General features: G+C 34.5%; 1 protein-coding gene across 2 annotated transcripts; it reads left to right on the top strand.

Moving 5' to 3' along the window:
• Positions 1–1,092: 1,092 nt before the first annotated feature.
• LOC120483666 (death-associated protein kinase 2) lies at positions 1,093–23,789 on the top strand. Of its 2 annotated transcripts, none has more exons than XM_039678829.2 (12): positions 1,093–1,205; positions 5,884–6,053; positions 7,505–7,726; positions 8,074–8,212; positions 8,737–8,866; positions 11,997–12,045; positions 13,160–13,186; positions 15,414–15,566; positions 18,656–18,701; positions 18,854–18,943; positions 19,634–19,720; positions 22,750–23,789. In XM_039678829.2, the coding sequence occupies exons 2-12, from the start codon at positions 5,992–5,994 to the stop codon at positions 22,828–22,830; spliced, it is 1,086 nt and encodes a 361-aa protein (XP_039534763.1). In that variant the 5' UTR covers positions 1,093–1,205; positions 5,884–5,991; the 3' UTR covers positions 22,831–23,789. The 2 variants fall into 2 exon arrangements, with proteins under 2 accessions (XP_039534763.1, XP_088978832.1); XM_089122706.1 differs by lacking the exon at positions 1,093–1,205 and adding an exon at positions 2,278–2,328.
• The last annotated feature ends 1,214 nt before the right edge of the window (positions 23,790–25,003 follow it).

Genomic DNA, 25,003 nt, shown 5'->3' with positions numbered 1-25,003 from the left:
TTTGTGCAGTTTATTTTGTGATTTCTCCTCTACTTTGATAGATTGAAGAACGCGTCAGTGTGAAGACTGCACGCGCCGCCACAAGAGACACTATGTATTCATGACACTGATAGCAGGGGACACAAGCGCTCAGCTTGAGTTCAAAAACACATTTTGGCGCTAGATCTCTTATTTAATGCAAAAAAAATGCACACTATGCAAGATTTGTACCTTAATATAACAGCTTCAAATGGTTATGAGACTGTGAGTACAGAGACGTTCTGCGTGAGTGGTATTTACGACAGTAACATTGAATACAAGTACTCCACAGCGACTCTAGAGGTAGCTGTTTGACAAAAACGGAATTCCTGCATAGTGTGCCTTTAAGGGGTAAATAACTACTATAATGGAGTTATTAAATATGAAATAACTGTAAGGTACAGTCAAAATACATAGTTCAATGTGATTGGTTGTTAACTGATGTATAGCTACCTGTCACATGAAGGCTATGTTCAGTTTAGTTCAGTTTCTGTCTTGTCTGTATTAGTCACTGGTTTCTAATTAGTACGTCTTGTCAACTGTTCCGGTTTAGTGTCCACATTTGTATTTACACTCCCTGTTCTGTTCAGTCCTCGGTTATTGTTTGATAGTTGGAACGTGGCCGTGTACCCTCTGAGTCTGCCATTTAATTAAAAGACTTTGTATCAATAACCATTTCCATGTGCGCCTTTCTACAGCCACTATACGCATATACTGTAGGCTCCTATAAGCTACTCACTACTGGAATAAGTATTTGCTAGCAGCCTCAAATGAAAATCTAATGAAGATGCATTGATGTTAGAAATGGTCACTATTGCATAGTCAAGTCAAGTCAAGTCACATTTATTTATATAGCGCTTTTCACAATACAGATTGTATCAAAGCACCTTCACACTGATAACATGAAAGTAGCACAACACAGGATCAACAACATTGCTAAACACTAAATAATCCCAACTGAGCAAGCCCAAAGCAAGCCAAAAGCAAGGCATACTATTCAGTAGGCTAACAGACGGTAGTGTAGAAGAATAGTGTTAAAATGGCTTGCCACATTTCGGGCACTGCACTAACATGGTCAACACCACCGTTTCCTCATTTCAGTGCGAGCGCTTCTGCAGCGAGTGGAGCTCCAGAGGAATACCGTCCGTGAAACACACACGATACTGCTTCATGACGATCTAAGCCAGGTACGTCACATAAATCAACCGTTTCGTCTGGTTACAAGGGATTTTACATGAAATAGGCTATCCTATATGGAAGTAAGGAGATAAATGGGTAAAAAAATTAATTTGTATTCTACATGTGTCGCATTGCATGATAGAAGTTGTAGCTACTATAAGAAAATAGACATTAACGTGAATCGTTGCATTGTGGTCGTGACAGACTTTCGGAGGCTTCGTAGGCGCGGGGCTCAGAAACACTCGCAGTGGAATATCAAAACACAAACGACGTACAAGAATGAGAAACGAACAAGTTTCCACACGCAGGTTTCAGTCGTGTTCAGGACTGAGATGACAGGAGACGTTCGCCTTTTTAAATTATTGTGTGATATCGTTTCATTCCGTGTGGAATTTTCTGTCATCGTCAGACAGACGGACATTTGGAACATGCACTGTCTCTCATTCACATTCACTTTCAAAACTGGTCAAGACCTGTGTAAAAACCATAGTGAGTTTCAAAACTTTGTAGGTGACTGTCACTGAGTTTATTATGTTGTTTAAAATTAAATAGCCAAGTAGCCGCCAATCGTTAAACAACTAAGTTAGTTTTAACAGCAAGAGAAGTGGTTAAGTGGTTAATGACTGGATATAACCACCATACCTGGAAACATAGAACACCTCCCCCTGAGGGTAAACAACCCGGTCGTCCTTCTGGTTAGGTTAGGGTTAGGGTTTAAAAAAAAAATATGCATCTCTTTAGACCATATTTGATGATTGATTAAACAAACGCTCAATTATAGTATGCCTTTCTGGTAACGTGTAATTTTGTCCTTGCACTGTAAAACATGATGTCAGTCAGGTAACCTAAAATCTAAATTAACTGGTTTTATTTGCTGTGGGGTGGTTTCCTGTAAGCTTGTGTGGTAAAACTATTAGGCTACCTTCTTGGTTATCTCAATTCTTAGAAGATTCTCTTTCCCTATTATGTATCTATTTATTTGTTTTCTTTCCCCCTTGTTTTTTTCCTCATTTATTGTTGTAGGGAAGAAGCTGAAGCTCTGAGACTTTGATCCTAACCAACAATGAGATCATTATTTTGGGTGTTTTATGGCTGGAGATCGGATCCTAGATTCAGCAGGCAGTGTTCCAGGTCTTGGAATTGCTCTTCAAGCTCTTTCTTTCATCTTGTATAGAACAGAATGAAAGCATGCTCATACTCAAATTTTCACACACTTTAACCCGCAGGCTGTCAGTCACACATCTGAGTTTGCTAAATAAAGGAGCTAACGTAAGATGAGAGAAGATTAGCTGTATCCATGCATGGTGTATGCATATTTTAAACTAAAAAGTTGCAAAATGCACTAATGATGCAAACATTGCATTCAAGCACAAGCTGGAACTAATTGTTTAGCCTAGCTTTACTTTTACTAGATAATATGAGTGTGTAATTCGACACAGCTGAGTGACTGTTTCTCCAGTGAAGCAAAAGGGGTTTTTTTTGTTTAGCAATGAGCACTATTGTTCGGCTCTGTGGCTGCGTTCCTGGTATGTTACTGTAGGAAGCTGAAGTGAGATGGGTGGGGTGTTATTTTGGAAAAGATTTGTTAATCGATGAAGCCTTTCCAGCTCTGTTCCGTTCTAAACACAATTGACGTGCACTTTAAACAACGTAACATGTGCTCTAACACAATTGGATGCCCAGTGTGCTTTGTAAACTTCAGCTTGGCACACAGAAATAAGTGCTGTTGTCCATATTATCACTGAGCATTGCAAATGTATTCATGAAGAAACATAAGATGTGCGTTTTGAAGGATGTGTAGCATGTGTTCCAGATATAAATGTTTGATTGTATCTCTCTTTTCCCAAAAGACACTCGCTTCCTTTTTGGGGGCTCTTTTCTACTTCTATAAGCACTGAACTCTTGACTCTTTGGTTGTTAGGGTATTCAGGGTGGTTGCTAGGGTGTTGTTGGTTTGCCAAGGCACTGCTATATGATTTCTAAGGTGTTCTGGGTGGTTAGGGGTGGTTTGTGGGGAACGTGTTTTCACCTTGTATCAACATCCTTGTTGATCCTGGAACAACATTCCGATCAACCAATCGGATTTGAAGAGTAGTTTTTGTCAAGTTTCACGAGTATGTTTGCCCATATAATCTTTCAGCTATTAAGGTTAAACGTATTTGGCTTGCTGTCCGCAGTGGAGGGGCTCTATGAAGCAGCTTCAACCCGAGCTTAGTTACAGTATACCCCCCAGTGGGACTAATAATGCTTGGAAAACGAGTCTAGTAGCAAGATGCCTAAATTATGTAGGGGAGGTGGAGGGATGCAAAAACAGCTGATGCCGCAAGGTGAGCGGCTGCTTATGTTCCGAACTTCCGATAGTTAATTGAAAGATTAGATGTGTTCACCCCTCCCAAATTATGTTTAGAAACTTCACCTAGGTTTATAACAAGGGTTAGGGGCTTCTTATCATTTCCCTCTGATTGTAGGGATATAATGGGTAGGGGAAGGTTTAGAGAGAGTGATTGGACTGGAATGTTGTTCCATGATCAACAAATGGAAAAATCTCAGCTGGGTGGCTGCTAAGAGTAAAGTTTAGTAGGCTAGATTTGGGATTTGTTAAATAAGGAATAATAATAGTGATGCTCCTCTCAGTGTCATTTGCATTTTAGTTAGGTTGCACTGTAATCACACAATCAGTGTTTCAACAGGGGAAAGAGTTAATAAAATGTTCAAAAAACTGAATAAAAGAGCTTTTTGATGTTTAATTTATCTCAAAAAAGTTATTCAATGTCCATAAACTCATTAGTTGCCTAGAATAAAAAGCTCCTTAAAAAATAGTGAGTTATAAAAAAATAACTATTTTGCAGAATGTAAGCACTGTATTACATATTCATTCTACACTGAAAAAAATGTGGACTATTTACTTGAAAAAAGCTAGGCAACTTTTTCCACTCAGAAAATGCTAGTAAATTTATAAAGATTTGCCAAGTAAAAACCTAAACATATTTATCAGTAGCTTTAATTAGAAATCTTAAGTTAAAATTTACTTGGAATATGGAATTAAGTAAACTTTAATTTAGTTAAGTGAAAGTAACAAAGAATATAAGTAACTTGGCTAGTAAAAGGTTGATTAATATCGAATTAGTTGTAATTTCCTTTGCATTACATTTCCCTCAAACCAATTTTATTGAATTATACCAGTTTTTTATAGTACTTAGCCTATCTAAGTAATTTATACTTCATCATGTCAGATGTTCAGCATGATGTGAATGGAAAGACCTCAATACTTGGTAGACAATACACAATGACGGTAACATTTGAGTTTTTGTGTTTGAATGTGTCATTCTGAGCAGAAAATTTCCTCAAAATGTCACAAAATGGCAAGTTACTAATCCTGACAACAAAAGCAATGATAAAACAGTGTAAATACAGCTGGAAACCAGTGAAAAATGAACCTCATTAATTATTCAAGGTCCAGTGCATGATGGGAACCCCAGTATCAGAAAAGTTGAGTAATTTTTACTTTATTTTATTGAGTTCATTCATATTTATGCTTTCATTTCTGCTCGCTTGAACTAAGTACTGATATGGAATTTACTTCGGTTTTTTTTTTAAATTCTTGCCCGAACTAACTTTTTCTTGTAAATTACATTGAGTTTTTTTCAGTAGTATTTACCTTACCAAAAAAATCTTTTTTTTCAGTTTTACTTGACCTGTTAGTGATGTTTTTCATTGAAATTTTGTAAATAATGTATGTTTGAATAAATCTGTCACGAAAACCAGTTATTACAGTTTATTGTCGTTTTAATGTTTATACTTCACCAACAAACTGGAGTAGAAACAATTCTGTATTTAAAAAAAACTGCCTTGTATGCAATTTTAATGCCTGAAGTCTGTGCATCCTTAATTTTAGTGTTTGAACAGCTTGCATTCAAATCAGATGAACTGCCAATTGAAGCTTCTCTCAATGGCAAATTTTTCACATTTACATTATTTAGCTTATGCAAATAAACAGAACCACATCAGCTGTGTTCATAAAATGTGAAATCATCAGTCTCTGGTAGAACTCTATTGAGACTTATTACTCACATCATCTGAAATGGAAAAATTACACATTAAATTGCCAGATAGGCAGACATAGATATGCCAAAATAATAACTTGTGGATCTCATCACTCCATAAACAATCTTTCTCTTCCTATCTCCTCATTAGTTTTCTCATTTATTCGTAACAAACTATGTTAGCCATTGAAAACTAATTACACAACAACTAAATATGGGAAAGGTTCTCATTATTAAAGAATGTGTTGGGCAGTCTCTCACAGTATGTTAATACTCTGTATCGCACATTGTGACCGTTTGTCCACACTTGGCCGAAGTTTAAAGGACTGGTTTGTTTACTTGTGACCAACATTCTAGAGCGTTTAGTGCAACATTCTTTCTAATCTATGTAGTTCTAGCATATCAGAGGGGTTTGGATCCCAGATGTTTACCCTTTAGGAACTCGTAAATTATTTCCAGATATCTGTCCTTTTCTGTTCCCAGCTAGTAGTGCTGTTAGGCAGCCTTTAAAGTCATCAAATACTGTACTTGCCAAACGGTTGTGCAAGTTTAGTTAAATGCTGAAGGAAATATATTCAGCGGGTTTGGAGCTTTCTTATTGAACAGATATAGACCTAACTAACTTATACCCTTTGTGTTTCAGGTATGGATCAAATGCTATACTCAGTATGAGCACTGTATAGCCCATAGCTTTCCTTTGGACATTCACAGACAGGAGACTGAAAAGAGCGAGAGAGAGAGAGACAGCAGCATGGCTGTCTTTAAGCTGGAAAATGTTGAAGACCTTTATGAGATTGGAAATGTTTTGGGAAGGTAAAGAGATCTTCTCTTTCTTATACCATGGTATATACTGCTGTTCAGAAGTTTAGGGTCATCAATGTGTCATTATTTTTTTTACTTATCAAAGAATCCTAAAAAAAACAAAGCAGCACAACTCATGATTGATGATAATAAGAAGTGTGTCTTGAGCATCAAATCAGCATATCAAAATGATTTATGAAGGATCATGTGACACTGAAGACTGGAGTAATAATGCTGAAAATTTAGATTTGCCATTACAGGAATGAATAACATTTTAAAATTGTAATAATATTTTTACAAAATTACTGTTTTACTGTATTTTTTACTTAATTATACAGCCTTGGTGAGCACACTAGACTTTCAAAAACATAAAAAATCTTACAGATCCAAACTTTTAAATGGTAGTGTTTATCAAAATCTATAAAAAAAATAATATAATAAAGGCACTTCAAATAATAATTTGGTATTAAAATGGCAAAATTTCCAACAATAAATATAAAAAATATATATTACAGTTAGTTTATTTCAATAAAGTGATTATAATTAGTTAATTAGTTAATTATTACATTAAAATGTGCCATAATAAATTAGAAAAAAATAATAGGTAAAATGAAGAATCTAAAATAGATAAACAATAAATAAATATAATTAAGATCATTTTTAGTGCCATAAATATTAAAGGAGAACTCTAATGGTCTAATTACACATTGTCGACCGTTCTCTGAGATTTGTTTTCATGATAATCGAATGTAAAGAGTTTTATCTCTAAAAACAGTTTAGCGTACATGCTAGTATATGTGGGCATTTAATAAGTAAAAAGAAATCGCTAGTTAATACCACTAACAATGCTCAAAATAGCCCCTCTCACGGTAACATAATGAGGGTCCATACATGCAAAACGAAGCATTGAGAACTTTGTAAGTGTACAGACCGTTTAATAAGAAGATATTTTATAAAGACAGTGCACTTCGTGTATACAGGCAGCAGCCATCTTTGGAAAACAGTCTCGACAAGTCGAACCACGAACTGTATACTTACAAAGTTCTCAATGCTTCGTTTTGCATGCAGGGACCCTCATTATGTTACCGTGCTAGTGTGGGGCTATTTTGAACCTTGTTAGTGGCATTAACTAGCGATTTCTCATTACTTATTATATGCCCCCATATACTGGCGTATACGCTAAATAGTTTTTAGAGATAAAACTCTTTACATTCGATTATCATGAAAACAAATCTCAGAGAACGGTCGACTAGGTACCAATGTGTAATTAGACCAAAGGTTCATTTTGCGCCGGAGTTCTCCTTTAAGTATTTTATGTAATATTACACAGCTGGTGCACTATACATGCATTGTACTTTTATGATTATCTCTTTTAGCCCAGTTATTTCTTAGTACTTGCATAGTTGAAAACCTGCCTAGTTCTCACTTATCTCGGTTCATTCTGTCTATCGTCACTACCTTAGTGGTCACTTCGGGCAGGTGCGTGAAGTGCGGGAGCGGGCCACTGGCGTTCTGTGGGCCGGGAAGTTCCTGAAGCTGAAAAAAGGTGCAGGAAGCAGGCTGGGCCTGGACAGGAAGAATGTGGAGAAGGAGGTGGAGATCCTACAGGGGCTTCAACATCAAAATATCATGGCTATCAGAGATGTTTTCGAGAGCAGGGCAGAGGTGGTCCTCATCGTTGAACTGTGAGTATATGTGTGTGTCTGAGGTACAAAAAAAATTGAAAAGGCGGAGGAAGCTTCTTTATATAGAAAAAAAAAAACAGAAAGTGATAATATAATAAATATTATAAGGAAATGTCCATCATATTTTATAATGAAATCAAAAGTAAGAAATTAAATATATATTTTGCATCAAGAAAATGTCTAGAAAATTGTAATATGCCTTTCATGTTTTATTAAAATATATGAAATTATTATTAGCTTAAATTGCAATTAAACCATCATTTTTTAAATACAATAAAATTACTAAAGATGATGACCTGTGGTCTACTCTGTCATATCTTTTTTATTTATTTTTGTTTTTTATATAGCATAAAGGGTGGGGAACTCTTTGATTTCATCGCTGAGAAAGAAAACCTCACCGAGACGGAGGCCATTGAGTTTATGAAGCAGATTCTGGAGGGTGTCAGCTACATGCACAAAAAAAACGTTGGCCATTTTGACCTGAAGGTAGGAAGAACGCCTAGCTGTATTCAAACCCCCAGCTGAACCGTTCAACCACACAAACAGTTTCAAATGGCCTTCAAAAGTTTATTTTAACTCTGTGTGTAGCAAGCTTGTCACTTCCTATAAAGATTTCAACATGGTAATGAGGAAGTAGACTATGTACCTTTCTCACTGAAACTGTCACCTCTGACCAAAATTAGACACTTCCTGATGAAATATTCACACAATGACAATATTTATCCAGATATTTTGATTATGTGAACACTGGAAATGTATTATATCTACTATATTCATAAAAAAATCTGGAATATTTATTCATATCTGTGTCATCAAACTTTACTGAGATTACCAGTATCAGTAAGAAACCATACCAGAATTTTACTGACCTAAAACCATAGATTGTAAAAAAAAAAAGCCTAAAACCTATGTAGAAAAAAAACAAAACAATACAATTTACAAAAATAAATCAATAAACTCTTTGTGAGTCAGGCTAAAGACATATTTGTATATTACTTTTTGTTCTTCAGCCGGAGAACATCATGTTGTCGGACAAGCTCGCTCCCAATCCTGACATCAAGATCATTGATTTCGGCATGGCTCATCGCTTCATTCAAGGAGAAGAGTATAAGAGTTTAGGTGGAACCCCTCAGTATATTGGTGAGTGGTTCAGTCTGTGTGGTTTTGACTTCAAGTGAATGTGTTCAATTTAAAGCCATAAACCTACGCAAAAATACAAATGCAGCCCTGAATGCTTGTCCAATACCAAAAGCATAGCATGAGAAATGCACTACCGTTCAAATTGGTGGTTATTGTACCACAATAATTATTAGATTGCTGTCAGGATGTGAAGAGACTTTCAGTGTCAACCAACAAAAATGTTTCTGGAAAAAAAATTGCCACCTTTCCATTAAATAAAAATGTAAAAAGAACATTTGGTCCCACTTTATGGCTTTAAGTACTATGTACTTACAGTTAAAAATAAGTACAATGTACTTATTGTGCTCATGTTGTATTGTAAATCACTTTTGCTGCTATTGAGGTGTGATACGGGTAAGGTTAGGGACAGGTGTGGTGGTATGGGTAGGTTTAAGGATGGGTTTAAGTGTAAGGGATGGGTCAGCTGGGTCAGCATAAATTAATTACAGCTGTAATTACATGCTGGTATTTTTAAAATATAAGTACAATGTAAAAACATGTATGTACACAATAAGTCCATTGTATCAAATTATTCATTTCAATGTAAGTACATGGTACTTAAAGACACTTAATATAAAGTGGGACCGAACATTTATTTGAAATAGAAAACCTATTATATCATGTTAAATTCTTTACTTTCACTTTGATCAATTTAATGAATCTTTGCTGTGAATGAAATTCATGTGTTTCTTTAAAATATAAAATCTTACTGACCCCAATTATTTGAATGGTATTGTGTACTCTGCGTTCTTCTATGGCGGTAAAAAAAGAGTTTTTATTATGCTATTATTTTAAAAGCTAACTATAAATGTGTCAACTGCTGAGTGTGTGCTTTTTTAACTAAATTCCATCTGCATTTACATTTAAAAAATTTTGGGCTAAGTGTGTGTGCGCATGTTTAGATTGCATCTGCTCGAGTGTGTTTGACTCAGCAGTCAGCACCTTCTTCTGTCTCTCCATGTGTTGTTCCTGCCTATAGCAATATGCACAATTTTTAGTTCTAGCCGTCTCCATGGAGATGAGCTAACGTCAGATGAAATGGCAGAGCTGCGTTAGTTCAGCTGAAAAATGAGTGGACAGGAACAGAAATATCTATTGTGAGATTGAGATATGATGTCACTGCTGATGTATTTCACAAATGCCCTGGAGTGGTTTAACAACTCATCTGTTCCCCTTAAACTACTGTGGGGTGTGGGTGGGTGTGTGTGTGTGCAGAAAACATACTGTGGTGTACACCAGTGCTCTTTTAAATACTGACCTTTATGACCTTTATACTGGCACATATATTTTGTACTCTCCCTGTACTTCTGGAGACTATGGACCAATATTATTTTTTACAACCAATACAAATAGGGATTATTTTTAATACTACTATGCATAACCGATTTTAATTAATAATAATAATAAATAGACAAATGTTTAGATTTGACATGCATAATTAATATAAATATTATATTATAAATAATTAGAAATAAAGACATGTATTAAATATTATTTTTAAATAATAATAATCATTTTAGTTGCTGTTTTGAGATATAAATACTTTATACAAATAGGTTTAGTTAAATATGCATAATATTAATATTAAATAATAAACGAGAAATAATGTATAGAAATAATTATTGATAAATAATATACATTTATAATGAATAAAAGTGTTCTTAATAATCATAATTTACTTGTTTTTTGTCTATTATTAAAGAAATACTTTTTTATACATTATTTTTCCTGTAAACGTTGTTTAAAGCTACACTGTGTGATTTTTACCCCCATCTAGCGGTGAAAAGGTATATGACCATCCAGTGAATACACTGTAAAAATGAATATGCTTTATCTAATCAATAAAATTGTGGCAACAGATTACAAGCAATATTATTTATTAAATTGAACAAATTAGAATTGAGTAAGAGTTAATCAAATTAACATTCTAATTAATTCTAATTTGTACAATTTAATTAATAATATTGCTTGTAATATGTTGCCACAATTTTCTTGATTAGATAAAGCATATTAATTTTTTCAGTGTATTAGTTTCTGTTCCTCTCAATTCCGAATTTGTTTTAACTCCTACGGTGGCCAATGTAGTCCAAGATTAACATGGCTTCCAGTTCGACCTCTTCCATGAGTGTTAACTCGAACGTAAACGCGAAAGGCGAAGCTTGAATTAACGGGTATGTCGCTCTTTGGCTAATGTACTTTCAAGATGGAGGGGAAACATGGCGACCGACATTAGAACCCCTTACCCGTATGTATTTTCAATGGCATATTATACACTCACGAGAATACTTTATTACTTGAATGAAGTTATATGCATTAATGAGCACATATATTTTTGAAAGAACTAAGTGTTTTTAGCTAAGAATAAACTAAAAGATTTTCACAGTGTAGCTTTAATAAATGTAAATTTAAGTAGAAATCTATGAATATTGGTATTGGCCAAAGCAAGTGTTCTGATTTTCTCCAGATGAGACTTTGCAGAAGTATGCTACTTGATATTAAGTTGTCCCCTTTTCCAAAGATACGAGCACTTTACTTATCATAAGGATATCCTTTGTGAACAACTAGAGGTTAAGTGTTTTTCTAAGCACATATAGTGATAGGCTGAATTGTGATCTCAGTAACTCACCAGTCCCTGAGTCTGCCCTACTTAAGGCTGAACCTATCCCAACAAATTAAGCTATCACCACCACTTCGTCATTTAAAATACACGTTCATTTGATAGACTAACAGGTTTAAAGGGATAGTTCACCTAATTAAAAAATAAAAAAAGTCCTGCAGATTTTGTGTCAAGGTAAAGTGAAGCTTTGTTCTTATGAAACTCATTAGGGAACAGAGCACAATCTGCTGTGGTTCATGTGAGGACATGAACATGTGACATGGATCTCAAAGAATGCACTTAATGGTTTGATTTTTGTGAGTTTGGCTTCTCAAAAAAAGCTTGCTTCTGTCTGGCCAAAGCTGTCTGAAACTATTGATTAATGCAATAAAATGAGATCGGTGCGCTTTTGCAACTGAAAAGGTTTTTATGAGAGCCAACGGGAGAGTTAGTGAGTTTTATTTTAACTCTACATTATCTTTCCTTTTCTCTCAGCCCCTGAGATCATCAACTTTGAGCCTCTCGGGACGGCAGCTGATATGTGGTAAGTCTTGCCTGGTTAAATCAGTAACAAACACTCAAACGAACATGCAAATGTAGGGTCTGAATGCATAAGGGAGTTTTAGGCGTGCTCAGACTTGATGCATCTTTCCTCAGACATCACCAGGTGCTCATTTAAGTGTGTGCATCTGTCTCAACGTGTATATGTATTTGTAGGTCATACTATGTAACTAAATATGGATGTCATGTACGAAACATAGTCAGAAGGGAAGCTATTTTGGCTTTTGACAAAACGCAGTATGGTCTGCTGTGCATAAGACAACAACTCATGTCTGGTTAGCATAATTGTTAGCAAAATATGTGTTCGGTTTACATCTCATTCATTCCTGAAGCTCTACTGGTAGAGCATGGCACAAACAAAGCCGGGGTCATGGGTTCAGTTTCCGGAGAACACTGATAAAATCTGAAATAATTTCAAATATGTCACTTAACATATAAAAGAATATATTGTAATAAAAAAGATATATTTATAAAATATGTAATATAAATTGAATTCTTTTTGGAAAATTTTTTATATATTTATAAGAATTAACAATAGTTATTTCACTCGTTGTGAGCTAAAAATAGTATTTATTAGGGCTGTCAAATGATTAATCGCGATTAATCGCATCCAAAATAAAAGTTTGTGTTTACATAATATATGTGGGTGCACTGTGTAGAATTATTTTATCTATATATATAAATACACACACATGCTTGTCGTATATATTTAAGAAATATTTTCATGTATAAACTGTACATAGATTTATATCTAATTTATATTATATATAAATATAAATATTTTATATATAAATAAATACAAATTCTTAAATATACATGCATGTGTGTGTATTTATATATATATATATATATACAAAATAATTATACACAGTGCACTCACATACTGTATATTATGCAAACACAAACTTTTATTTTGGATGCGGTTAATCGCGATTAATCATTTGACAGCCCTAGTATTTATATAACATTTTTTATAAAATATATGTAAAGTAGTTAATAAAAATGTTATGTTATAAATATTTATTTTTGGTTTGTATGTTGAATAACTCAGTTTCAATTACTAATGATTACTTATTCTGGTGTGTGTGTTTTTTTAGGAGTATTGGTGTCATTACCTACATTCTGTAAGTAATCTTGTATTGTTCATCATATGATAACACTTCAGACAGCCAAATCCTTTAAGATTATTCTGCAAACCAAGGTCCTGCTCTAGATATTCAGATTTTAACTAGGACATAAATTGCCTCCGAAATAAAGCCTCCCTTTGACAAGCAATGTGGTTTTTCAAGTTTATAGGTCAGGTTCTGTGGGATGAGATCACTTATGTCAGAAATGAAGCACACCAGATATGGAGTAGATAGCCATCAGAATGCTAAGTAAATGCCTACAGCTTTAAGCAGGAATCAAGCAGTTGATCTTAAAGGGGGTGTGCATAAATTTTGAAATATCACCATATTTTCTCATATTTCAGACTCAGAAATGAGATCTGTAGAAACGATTGGCTTTTGATGGAAACTATTCATACTTTGCATGTGATGTCACAAGTACTGGCTGACGGACAAGAGGCCTTAGAGAGCATCCAAGCTCCAAGAAACATAAACCTCATTTTAATTTAGACATTTTTCATAGCAAGATTTAATAAATTAGCACAATCCCACTGTGTATCTAACGCCTCCCACTGATGGAGTAACATTAAGTGGCATGGCATCTTACGCACAGAAGCCATTGGCAGATGCCGCTGTGCTTTGTGCGATGACACGTCCGGATTTCATTGGCATGTGCTAGCGGATAGAGACATGCGGCAATAAAACTTGTGATATGCCGATGGATTGCGTCATGTACCACTGACAATTCTGTGGAACATGTCACCATATGTTGTGGCACCTCCAGTAGTGACAGAGCTGAGCTGACAGTTTTATTGTATGTTGTTTATTGCGCAAACTGCCCAGTCTAGGAAATACAAATCACTATAAATATCGCATTAACAGTCGCATCCATACTCTAAACCTTTATACGTTACTCTAAGCGTTCCAACAAACATGTTTGCTGTGCTTCTAAACCATATTCGGTATTTATAGAATTTGGGTTTCTGGTCCGACACATATCCATGGCCACACTCTTGATCTGATATTAACGCCTGGTTTCTCTATTTCAAACTTAGAAATCTGTAGTGCATCTTTCTCTGACCGCAGGCCTGTACTCTTCACTTTCCCTCTCATTGGCCGAATCTTCAGAAATCCATCGCTGGGATGCTTAACTTGCTTTTTTTACTCAATGTTCTTGTGAAGAATGAATAGCGCCAATGGAAAGAGTAGCGCCAATGGAAAAAGGGCAGATTGGACATTCCTTATAAAATCTTGAAACTCTTAGAGCGTGTTTCAGAAAGCTGCAAAGGCTGCAAAAAGCATCTTTTTTTCTGAATTTATCACAAACAATTCTCATAAACCTCAAGTTCTGTTTTCTACTATTAACTCTGTTTTACAGTAAATCCTCCTGTGAATTCCTTTTTAAAGCCCTCTACTGCTCTCTGTGACGACTTTGGAAAGGTTTTTTGCTGATAAGATCACAACTTTAAGATCTCAGTAGTCTAATTTTGTATATACTGCACTCTAAAAACTTTACTATGATTTACAGTGAAACATTTTTACACTTAAAAATATTGATAAAAGTATCGCAATGAAATCAATTACATATAGCATATGAACTGAGTAAATATAAGTAAAACATTTCAAATAAATACATTATCAAATAAAATTTGGTTGAAATGATTGAGAAATACATAAAAATAATATGTGGTTAGTGGTTCTCATCTAGAATTTTATGGAATATGAAATATAACCATTTTTTTACAGTAACAGTGTGAACATGCATGTTTTGTTAAAGTATTTGACTTGCTGTAGGCACATTATAATAGAAATCCAGGTTAAAGAGACAGTTCATCCAAAAAATGTAATACAGCGCAATGTCAGAGGTACATAACGTAGTCCGTCGGCTCGTGTCACAAGTTTTAGTGGCACATGCCACTGTTCACTGGCACATGCTAATGACAACCGGATGTGGCACTAAGCACAGCAGCAGGTGCCAATGACTTCTGTATGTAAGATGTCATGCCGCTTAATGTTAATACTGCTTCTCCGCTAATGTTTTGAATGAGCTCGACAACTAACCAGAAACAAAGATGTCACTTCCTTAAGCCAACAAATAGCCGTTGAAATGGTCTAATTTTTTTCATAATGCATTTTTATGAAGGCATTATATCTGCAGTTCACTCTCTCCCTAGGAACTCTAGGCAAACAAACATTTGTCCCCAAGTTAAAAAAATGTTTTATTCATGTATATTTATGCCATCAGTTTGAGTGGCCTGTCACCATTCCAAGGGGACACTGATGAAGAGACGTTGAGGAACATTGTGGCAATGAACTATGAGTTTGAGCCTCACCACTTCAGCCAAACCAGCAACATGGCCAAAGACTTCATCCTGAAACTACTAGTTAAAGACCAGAGGTAACGAGTCATCTATCTATCTATCTATCTATCTATCTATCTATCTATCTATCTATCTATCTATCTATCTATCTATCTATCTATCTATCTATCTATCTATCTATCTATCTATCTATCTATCTATCTATCTATCTATCTATCTATCTATCTATCTATCTATCTATCTATCTATCTATCTATCTATCTATCTATCTATCTATCTATCTATCTATATATATATATATATATATATATATATATCTAGTCTGTCTATTTACAGTTTTTTTTATTCGCTTTGGTACTATTTTCACAAGTAAGGTGTACATTTTCAAAACTCTTAGTACAAAAATCCAAACTGATCACACTTGTAACGCAGCTAGTTATTCTTTCAAAACCTGATGTAATGCTTTCAGTCAGTTGCACATGTTTTCAGTCCACATAATCATTGTTTCAAACACAAGATTATTGTAATATGTAATGAGAACATTTGGTTTAATCACTGAAACAAAACAATATGATCTTCTTTCAGTTTAGTACTTTTAACAATCAGTTCATCAAACAGCAAACAATGCAAGATACATGTTTCAAATCGGCCTTAGAAGTGCTGAAATGAATATGCTACAGTACTATAAAAGACAGATTACACAGTTTTACTGTAACATTAGGCAATACACTTACAGTACCCAACATTTACGTACATACAGTTTTTTTTATTCGCTTTGGTACTATTTTCACAAGTAAGGTGTACATTTTCAAAACTCTTAGTGCTAATATCACAACAGATCATCAAAAGTGCACTTTTTTCAAACATTTCATCATGTTTTCAACTGTGTTAGTACAATTCACACAATCACAAAGTATCCTTTTCAAAACACAAAATAAGTGTTTCATCTACATTATTGTTTCATTCACAGTAACTGCCTTTCATAAAGCTCTTACTATAAAACTTTTGATTTGCATCTCTTTTTGTTCAGTTTAATACTTTTGTCTATTATTTAATCCAACAGATCTTAATGGTCTTAATGGATCTTAATGGATCTTAAACACACATTTTATTTCTGTAGTTCTCAAAATCCATATACTGTATATTGCTGAATTGAAAATCTATAGGTTTACCAAATGATTAATTGATTAAACATTAAGATCAGTTGGATTAAATAATAGACAAAAGTATTAAACTGAACAAAACGAGATCTATCTATCTATCTATCTATCTATCTATCTATCTATCTATCTATCTATCTATCTATCTATCTATCTATCTATCTATCTATCTATCTATCTATCTATCTATCTATATATATATATATATATATATATATATATATATATATCTAGTCTGTCTATTTACAGTTTTTTTTATTCGCTTTGGTACTATTTTCACAAGTAAGGTGTACATTTTCAAAACTCTTAGTACAAAAATCCAAACTGATCACACTTGTAACGCAGCTAGTTATTCTTTCAAAACCTGATGTAATGCTTTCAGTCAGTTGCACATGTTTTCAGTCCACATAATCATTGTTTCAAACACAAGATTATTGTAATATGTAATGAGAACATTTGGTTTAATCACTGAAACAAAACAATATGATCTTCTTTCAGTTTAGTACTTTTAACAATCAGTTCATCAAACAGCAAACAATGCAAGATACATGTTTCAAATCGGCCTTAGAAGTGCTGAAATGAATATGCTACAGTACTATAAAAGACAGATTACACAGTTTTACTGTAACATTAGGCAATACACTTACAGTACCCAACATTTACGTACATACAGTTTTTTTTATTCGCTTTGGTACTATTTTCACAAGTAAGGTGTACATTTTCAAAACTCTTAGTGCTAATATCACAACAGATCATCAAAAGTGCACTTTTTTCAAACATTTCATCATGTTTTCAACTGTGTTAGTACAATTCACACAATCACAAAGTATCCTTTTCAAAACACAAAATAAGTGTTTCATCTACATTATTGTTTCATTCACAGTAACTGCCTTTCATAAAGCTCTTACTATAAAACTTTTGATTTGCATCTCTTTTTGTTCAGTTTAATACTTTTGTCTATTATTTAATCCAACAGATCTTAATGGTCTTAATGGATCTTAATGGATCTTAAACACACATTTTATTTCTGTAGTTCTCAAAATCCATATACTGTATATTGCTGAATTGAAAATCTATAGGTTTACCAAATGATTAATTGATTAAACATTAAGATCAGTTGGATTAAATAATAGACAAAAGTATTAAACTGAACAAAACGAGATGCAAATCAAAAGTTTGATAGTAAGAGCTTTATGAAAGGCAGTTACTGTGAATGAAACAATAATGTAGATGAAACACTTATTTTGTGTTGTGACAAGGATACTTTGTGATTGTGTGAATTGTACTAACACAGTTGAAAACATGATGAAATGTTTGAAAAAAGTGCACTTTTGATGATCTGTTGTGATATTAGCACTAAGAGTTTTGAAAATTTACACCTTACTTTTGAAAATAGTACCAAAGCGAATAAAAAAACTGTATCTATCTATGATCTATCTATCTATCTATCTATCTATCTATCTATCTATATATCTATCTATCTATCTATCTATCTATCTATCTATCTATCTATCTATCTATCTATCTATCTATCTATCTATCTATCTATCTATCTATCTATCTATCTGTCTTCATCTCTATTACGTAATTCAGTTCAATTCGATTTCAATTCAAAATTGCTTTATTGGCATGACTGTACAGTACATACGTAATACAATATTGTCAAAGCTTGGAATACATAGAATAATTATAAAGATATGAAAATACTAAAATATTATAACATATAACATATAATATAAATTACAGTAACAGTGTAAAAGTTTAAAATGTGTGTGAACATTTGATTTTTAACACATACACACACACACACACATTACTGAGGGTCACTGTGGTGGACACACACACATTCACCTGCTGTCTCTCAGGCTGGTCTGTATCTATCTGTATGTCTATCTTGAGATTTCAAGCTGTTATTTTAATCTTTAACTTTCTAAACTAACTTTTGTCTAATAAATCATTTTTAAGGGTTAAATATTTTTATTTTACATCTGTGCACTTGTATTTAGTAAAAGAATGACAGCAGACGAGTGCCTCGTTCATCCCTGGATTAAGGTGAGATGCATAAACTTATATACTGTAATATATATATATATGTATGGCATGACTATATATGGTATGACTTATATATGGCATAATTATTTATCATTTTACCTTCTCATAAGGATTATTACAGTAACTTTTTCCCACATTCATTTCTCTTTTAGCCTCTCAATAGAACTCAAATAGCCAAGAGGAACCGCTCCTCCATCAACATGAAAAACTTTAAGAAGTTCAATGCGAGGAGGAAATGGAAGGTTGGTGTTTGTTTGTCAAACAGCCCTGCTGTGGGTTTTGTAAGCATGGTCAGAGAAACTCGCTATTGGCTGGAGTGTGTAGACTGTCGTCACCCACAGACCAACTTTTGTCACTTGTGTTTCATACCTGTGTTTCTGCATGCTTTGCCTTTCTGTCTCCCTCAGTCAGTCTTTGTCCCTCATGTACTATTAATACACATCTAGATGATCAGTCTTGATGATGCACACTCTTTTTATTCACTGTGATGTCAATGGTTGCATTTCTCTTAAAGGGATAGAGCACCCAAAAAAACTGATATCGATTCAGCATCATGTTGTTCCAAACACATGCTGGGGTTTCACTTCCTATAAATCAAACATAAAATTATTTGGAAAGAAATTCATGTAATGACAGACAGTTATTTCTGGGGGCTTTTAAGCTCTAAATAAACCCATGAATGTAAAATTACAGTTCCTTTAAATGTCTGAACTGGTTGCTTAACACTACCTTAGCTGACTCAAATTTTTTCTCTGACCTAACAGACACAATGTGTAAAGACAGACCCCTGCTGTTCAGTAGAAACACTGAGTCATTGTTTTTCCTATCATGATGCCTTTTTCTGTCTGGATTGTGACATACATTTTCTGTAAATACACTGTAATATTTATTAACTATGTAAATCTTGTTGCCTTTTTCATCTCACTCTGTAGATGTCCTTTAATATGGTTTCGGCTTGTAATCGGTTTTGTCGACTGCAGTTACTGTGTAAGGCCCGCGGTCCAGAGCAACAAGAATTGGTAAGAGTCTCATAGAAACAGGTTCATATTTCCCCCAAACATTCTTAAATTTATTCAAAATTTAAGTTGAGACAAATAATCAAGCAGGTGAATTAAATAAAACCCTTTATTGTACATTATTTTTAAGAACAGTTAAGGACAGCATTTCTTTATTATTTAATATTTATTTTTACTATAGAATCTGTTTCAAAGCATTTCGCCGTATTAAGGAACAATGATGCAAATTTCATCAAATCATAATTTTAATTATTTTTGAAATATTTTAAATCTGAATTAAAGACAATAAAATAAACACTAACATGATGCACAGTATAAATAAAATGTTAAAGGTGCTGTATGTAACTTTTTTACTCTACTAAAGCATAAAAATACCTTAATATTTAGCAAACATGCTAAGTTCACTTTCTCGTTTCTCTGAAAAACACTTCTACAGACAGTTACATCTAGGGCTGGGAACCGAGAACCGGTTCTTTTCCAGAACCGGTAGTGTTTTTGAAAAAATACCGGAACCGTGCAAAATTCCCAAGTTTCGGTTCCTAAAACGGTTCTGGTGCGATATGAGGGCGAAGTCCTGGGAGTAGATTATCCGTTTAGCGTCTCACCTCCAGGCGCAGACAGAGAGAGAGAGTAGAGCTGCATGATTAATCTTTAAAAGATTTCGATTCAAACACCTACGCCGTCTTATTCCTAAATGACAAAAACTTCACCACAGAAGTTGCGATTTGCTCTCACACGCGCCGCATTTAATGTAAACACACACGCGCGCCGAGTTACGTACGTTCAAATCAGTTTGCGCTGAGAGAGAGAGAGCAGTTGTCGATATGAAACTGCTTTATAATCACACAGTATCAATATTTATGTTACACATATTCAAATGATTAACGTTACAGAAGTAGTGAGATCATAGTTTGAGTAAACATTGACGGTAGTAGTCAAAACAGATGCAGTCCGTAACTTTTTTGTGTTCAGAATTTACAATATGTAACGTTATACAATGTGCGAGTGCATCATGAATGCTTGTTTTTTAAACTGTGTTTTTATCTTATCTTGAATCACTATGTTAAGCCTGTAATAAGCGTTATTACTCGGACTTGTTTAGACTGGATGGCGGATCGCAGCCGCTGCGGAGTAGCCCAATGCCTGCATGACTCGTCATGGACATAAACAGAGAGAAGTAGCTCCGGCAACTATGTTCTTCCGCTAGACGCATGCACTGCAGTTTATTAACTGCTATCCAGTAATAATGCAATAATTAACCCTTTCACGCGTACGATCACACCGGTGTGATCAGTCTTGGCTGGTCCCTGGAGCGTACGATCACACCGGTGTGATTAGAACGTTCAGTGCACACGTCAGCAAACTGCTAAATTCAAACTTGCTCTCGCGCGTTGGCTGGCGCTCAGCCAGAGACAGACGCACTCAGTGCTGTCATATATCACAACTATTGAGTGTTTTCAACCACATAATGTTTATTTTAGGTTTCAGACATTTAAATACACATATGTACTAGCAAAACAATGATTTTGAGTTTGTAAAACACACACAGATGTCTATAGAAGCGGCAATAATAATCCTTTCAATTATAATAAGACGACACGTTTTATTCATATCAGATACACATTGTGTAAGTTGCTTAACATTTGATCCTATTCTTCTCCCAGTTCACCAGCCATTTACTATCATGTATTTCGTGAGAAGTGGATGAATTGACGTTATAAATCCAACAGATCCGATTCTCTGAACTGAAAACGAAACTAAAATGGCGCCGCCCATTGTGCATACAGCTCAACTAACGCGATCGTTATAAAGATGTCTAAACAACAAAACCCATCCATTTGCACATATTTGACAATCGGAATATCAGTGTTTCATGATATAGCTAATACATTTTTGAATATTTTTAATAAAAAAGGAAAAATGACATAAAAGCAGATCATCATTCATTCCGCGCTCTGTTCTGGTTGTGCTGTGTCACGTGACAAGCAATGACGCTCCACCATGGAAACATTAAAGTGGCAAGTTCTAAATAACGGTCGCCTTGAAAAACTCACGCTGGGGGGGTCAGTTAGAATATTTTATATAACTTACGTGTGAAAGGGTTAAAGTCTTTATGAATCAAAATTTAAACCGTTTTTAAAAATAATCTGTTCTACACACATGTGTGTGTTAAAGCATATTCTACCCCTTCTGAGAGGGTATCACTGTTGTAGATACAATAAAGGAGAGGTCCTAAATTATTCTAGAGAATGCAGAATTAATTATTATTAATTTTTTTTTTTTGCAAAGATTGATTAATAATATGTTGAATTTGTTTACATTACCAGTCTGTTAAACTCATTTGTCAAGTACTATAGGAAATAAACACAAAAGGGATTGTGAATTTTTCTCTTACTAATATTTTTAATTGAATGGGAACCGGAACCGAAACCGGAAGCATTAGGCGGAACCGGAATCGGAACCGGAACCGGAAAATTTCTCACGATTCCCAACCCTAGTTATATCACTTATTATTTTACACGTTCCACATTGTCAGTCAGGTTTTGTTTTGGTCTGTGTAATCTTGCCGACTGCCTGTTCACCCCGGTATGCCAGTTAGCACTGAGGAAACACAGCGTATCGCAGCCTTGGAAACGGGCAAACAAACTGGTCAGAGATTGCACATTCCACACAACCTAAAAAGCACCGGTATCCATCTAAAATCTAAATGAACGAAGGCATATTAAAACGTGGATAAATCAACTCATTAACTTACAGTCTATAAGTCTCCTTGGTTTTTTTGAAGTCAATTGCATTTGCTCCTGTTGTGTGTCCTCAAACTGCGTCGAGTCTGAGGAGGAGGGGGCGGGGGCAACAACGGTCTCTGATATTTCGAATTTGGACTGCAGTTTTGTGTTTTCTTATCATTCTTACATACTGCACCTTTAAACGCTAATTATCTTTGACAAAGGTCTTAATGAGAAATACAGGGCAGATGTGCTTAATTCTTGTAAATAACTCAATGCTTCATTTTCCTGGTGTTTTCCAATCAGAGAGACTGTGAGAGCGATCAGGAGGATTCAGGCTCAAAACCTGCCTCTCTCTTACGCAGACGTCTCAGTAGCAATTCATAAATCTCGCTGGTAGAGGGAGTCATAAACCACAAGCATCTCCTGGCGCTCATTCAACCAGCAGTACTTTGTAGTGCCAAGAGGGGGAAACAGAGGCCACAATCTCTTCTCTTATATCATCCTCAGTGCATGCGATTGCCCAACCACCAGCTATATATCCTGTTACAGTGGTTGACGTCATCTGAAAGAAGGATGGGGCCATTGTGGTTTTCTATACTAATATGCAAGCATGTTCATAGAGTTCTACCTCTGACAGACTGAGTGTGATTCTTTTACCTGAAGTGCTGTTGACAGGAAGGTCAGGTGTCTTGAAGGAGGTTCCTACAACAAGTTTTTTTTTTAGGTTTATTTCAGTGGGATTGCAAAGTTACTATAGGGACCGTCCATTCATGTTGTTGAGCTATATATCCTACCGTTCAAAAGTTTTAGGGTCTTTTATTTAATGAATACTTTTATTCAGCAAAGATGCAGTAAATGTATCAAAAAGTGAGCGCAGAGAGTTATATATTGTTAAAAAAATCAATTTCAAATAAATGCTGTTCTTTTTAACTTTATCATGTGACGCTGAAGACTGGAGTAATGATGCTGAAAATTCATCATAGGAATAAATTACATTTATTATACAAAACATTAAAATAGCAAAGGATTATTAAATTGCAATAATATTTCTTAATTGTATTTTGTGTTTCTACAGTCTTGGTGAGCATTAGAGATTTTAAAAAATCTTACCGCTCACAAACTTTTGAACGGTAGTGTGTGTTTGTGTGTGTGTGTGTGTTATATAACATTGCATTTTAACATAAATATTCAACATCAGATTTGCTTAAAAACAATAGCAAAGTCAAAGCCCTGTTTAAACCTGGTATTAACATTCATTTAGCAACTTGCTAGGAGTTCAAAAGAAAGGTCTCATGACTATGTACATCACCTACTATGTCCGTGTGTTACTGCATTTTGATAAAGCACAATTTTTTTTTAAAGCACAAAAATGATCCTGATTACTTGTGCTTTAAGCTAACTAGAATTAATATTACTAATATTGATATCAGCCATATAAGTTACTTTCTTGTGCATAAGTATGCATTTTTTCAATTTTTTTCTTCTTTTGAATTTAAAACCCTTGTTTATAAGCACAATGGATGGTAGACGACCCTTATAACGTTTACACTACAAATGCAACATGGTCACATGTGTTTCTGACTACCTCTGAATGTGGTTTGAGTGAGTGAACCGATCATTTGCACCCTATTTAGTAGGGCCACTGACCACATGTGATTGAATCAACCGAGACGGATCTTAAAACCAGGTGTAAACGGGTGTCATAGTTTACTGTACTCAAAGAAAAACAAGCAAACCAAATTATAAGAGAGGACTTTTTGGGCTGAGTGCCTTAACTTGCATATTTTCTCAAAAGCACGATCTATTCTAGACCAATACATATTCTACAGTCCTGTAATAGACTAGAGACCAAACCATATTCCCTATATTGATGAGGATTCAACACGCTGCCTTTTTCCTCTACATTGCTGAATTGTAGTTGAAATATTGCGTGAGTGCTGGCTTATCTGACGAGTTTAATATTTACTTCAGTACAGTCATCTCTGAGCAAATATTCATTTATGGCATGAACAGATATATACAGCTGTTATAAATCGTGTTTGACATGTGATGCAGTTAACTGAGTGTGATCAACAGAGATTTCATGTGAAGAGCCACTTTAAATGTACTTGAATGGCGTCATGCAGTGTTGAACTTTATGAAACGCTGCTTGAATTATTCTAGACACTAATTGTTGCCTTTACTGTAAGTCTCAAGAAACTATATCAATTTCATTTTTGATAGTGCTGTACTGATATTATATATACTTGTATACTGTATTAGTCTTTTTAAAGGGACAATGTGTACTTTTTTATGTATATAAAATCAATATTTTTATTCATTTATTATATTTATGTCCTCAATGAGGTATAAATATCTCTGCCAACTATCTGACTTATCCTCGTAAATGAAGAATTTAGTATCTTTATATGAAGAGTTCAGATGCAAAAGCCTCTAAGTGCCATTTGAAATTTTCTTCTAGAATGATCATTTTTATCAAGCTTGTATATTTAAGTTCAGTAATTTCACTTAAATTGCAATGAAGATTACCTATTAATTGTTGTTTAAGTGAAATTAC

This window comes from Pimephales promelas, chromosome 18, assembly GCF_988280905.1.
Source record: "Pimephales promelas chromosome 18, fPimPro1.hap1.1, whole genome shotgun sequence".
NCBI lineage: Eukaryota > Metazoa > Chordata > Actinopteri > Cypriniformes > Leuciscidae > Pimephales > Pimephales promelas.
Note: the sequence above shows the minus strand (reverse complement) of the source record. Positions and strands in the feature narration are given on the sequence as shown.